The 790-nt window shown below is 34.7% G+C and overlaps 1 protein-coding gene across 1 annotated transcript in view; it reads left to right on the forward strand.

The window, feature by feature from the left end:
- Positions 1-351: 351 nt before the first annotated feature.
- Positions 352-790, forward strand: part of LOC108629300 (sodium channel protein para-like) — a 7,067-nt gene continuing 6,628 nt past the window's right edge. Inside the window, exons 1-2 of the mRNA XM_026817182.1 lie at positions 352-357; positions 394-653. Of these exons, the coding sequence (XP_026672983.1) occupies positions 352-357; positions 394-653 (266 nt within the window). The remainder of the gene's footprint in view (positions 358-393; positions 654-790) is intronic.

The following is a 790-nucleotide window of genomic DNA, read 5'->3' on the forward strand; positions in this document are numbered from 1 at the left end:
TTGTACGAAATTTGAGAGACGTTCAAAAAGAATTCGTTTAAGAGTCTCTCCATCTGTATAGCGATATCTATTCCATTTTTAAGGTTATAAGAATATTTTCTCTTCCCTTATTATCCATTCCTTCATTCTACATGATTTTAACATTCCTTTTCGTTTGTCTCAGATATCTTTCAGTCAGGATTTCTAAAAACAGTGGAGACAGCCTCAAGAGAATAGACAATAAATTGGAATAGACGTTAAATGGGAAAATAGACGTTAAATGGAACGCGATATCTCATTTTTCTCAAAAATGGACTTACACCACTTTCAAAATAAACGGTCCAATTCTATAGTTCATTAGTCGATCGTTTTATGAATGCGCACGATGATTTTATGGACGTTTAATGTTCGCAGATCGACAAACAACCAATCCGTGAAACGAACATCTACATGTACTTCTATTTTGTATTCTTCATTATATTCGGATCGTTTTTTACCCTTAATCTATTCATCGGTGTGATCATCGACAACTTTAACGAGCAGAAGAAGAAGGCGGGTGGCTCGCTCGAGATGTTCATGACGGAAGACCAGAAGAAATATTACAACGCGATGAAAAAGATGGGCAGCAAGAAACCGCTCAAGGCTATTCCACGTCCAAGAGTATGGAAACGAATGTGAAAATTAATTTAACAACCAAAATAACGGTTATACCTAATTCGTTTTAACATTGGGAGAAAATCGATAGTCGTAATTTAAGACGAAAAAAAAAATTAACTAACATTGGGAAATATTTTGTCATAAACAACGATTA

The sequence above is a fragment of the Ceratina calcarata genome, unplaced genomic scaffold (genome assembly GCF_001652005.2).
Source record: "Ceratina calcarata isolate Rehan_Ccalc_2016 unplaced genomic scaffold, ASM165200v1 scaffold560.2, whole genome shotgun sequence".
NCBI lineage: Eukaryota > Metazoa > Arthropoda > Insecta > Hymenoptera > Apidae > Ceratina > Ceratina calcarata.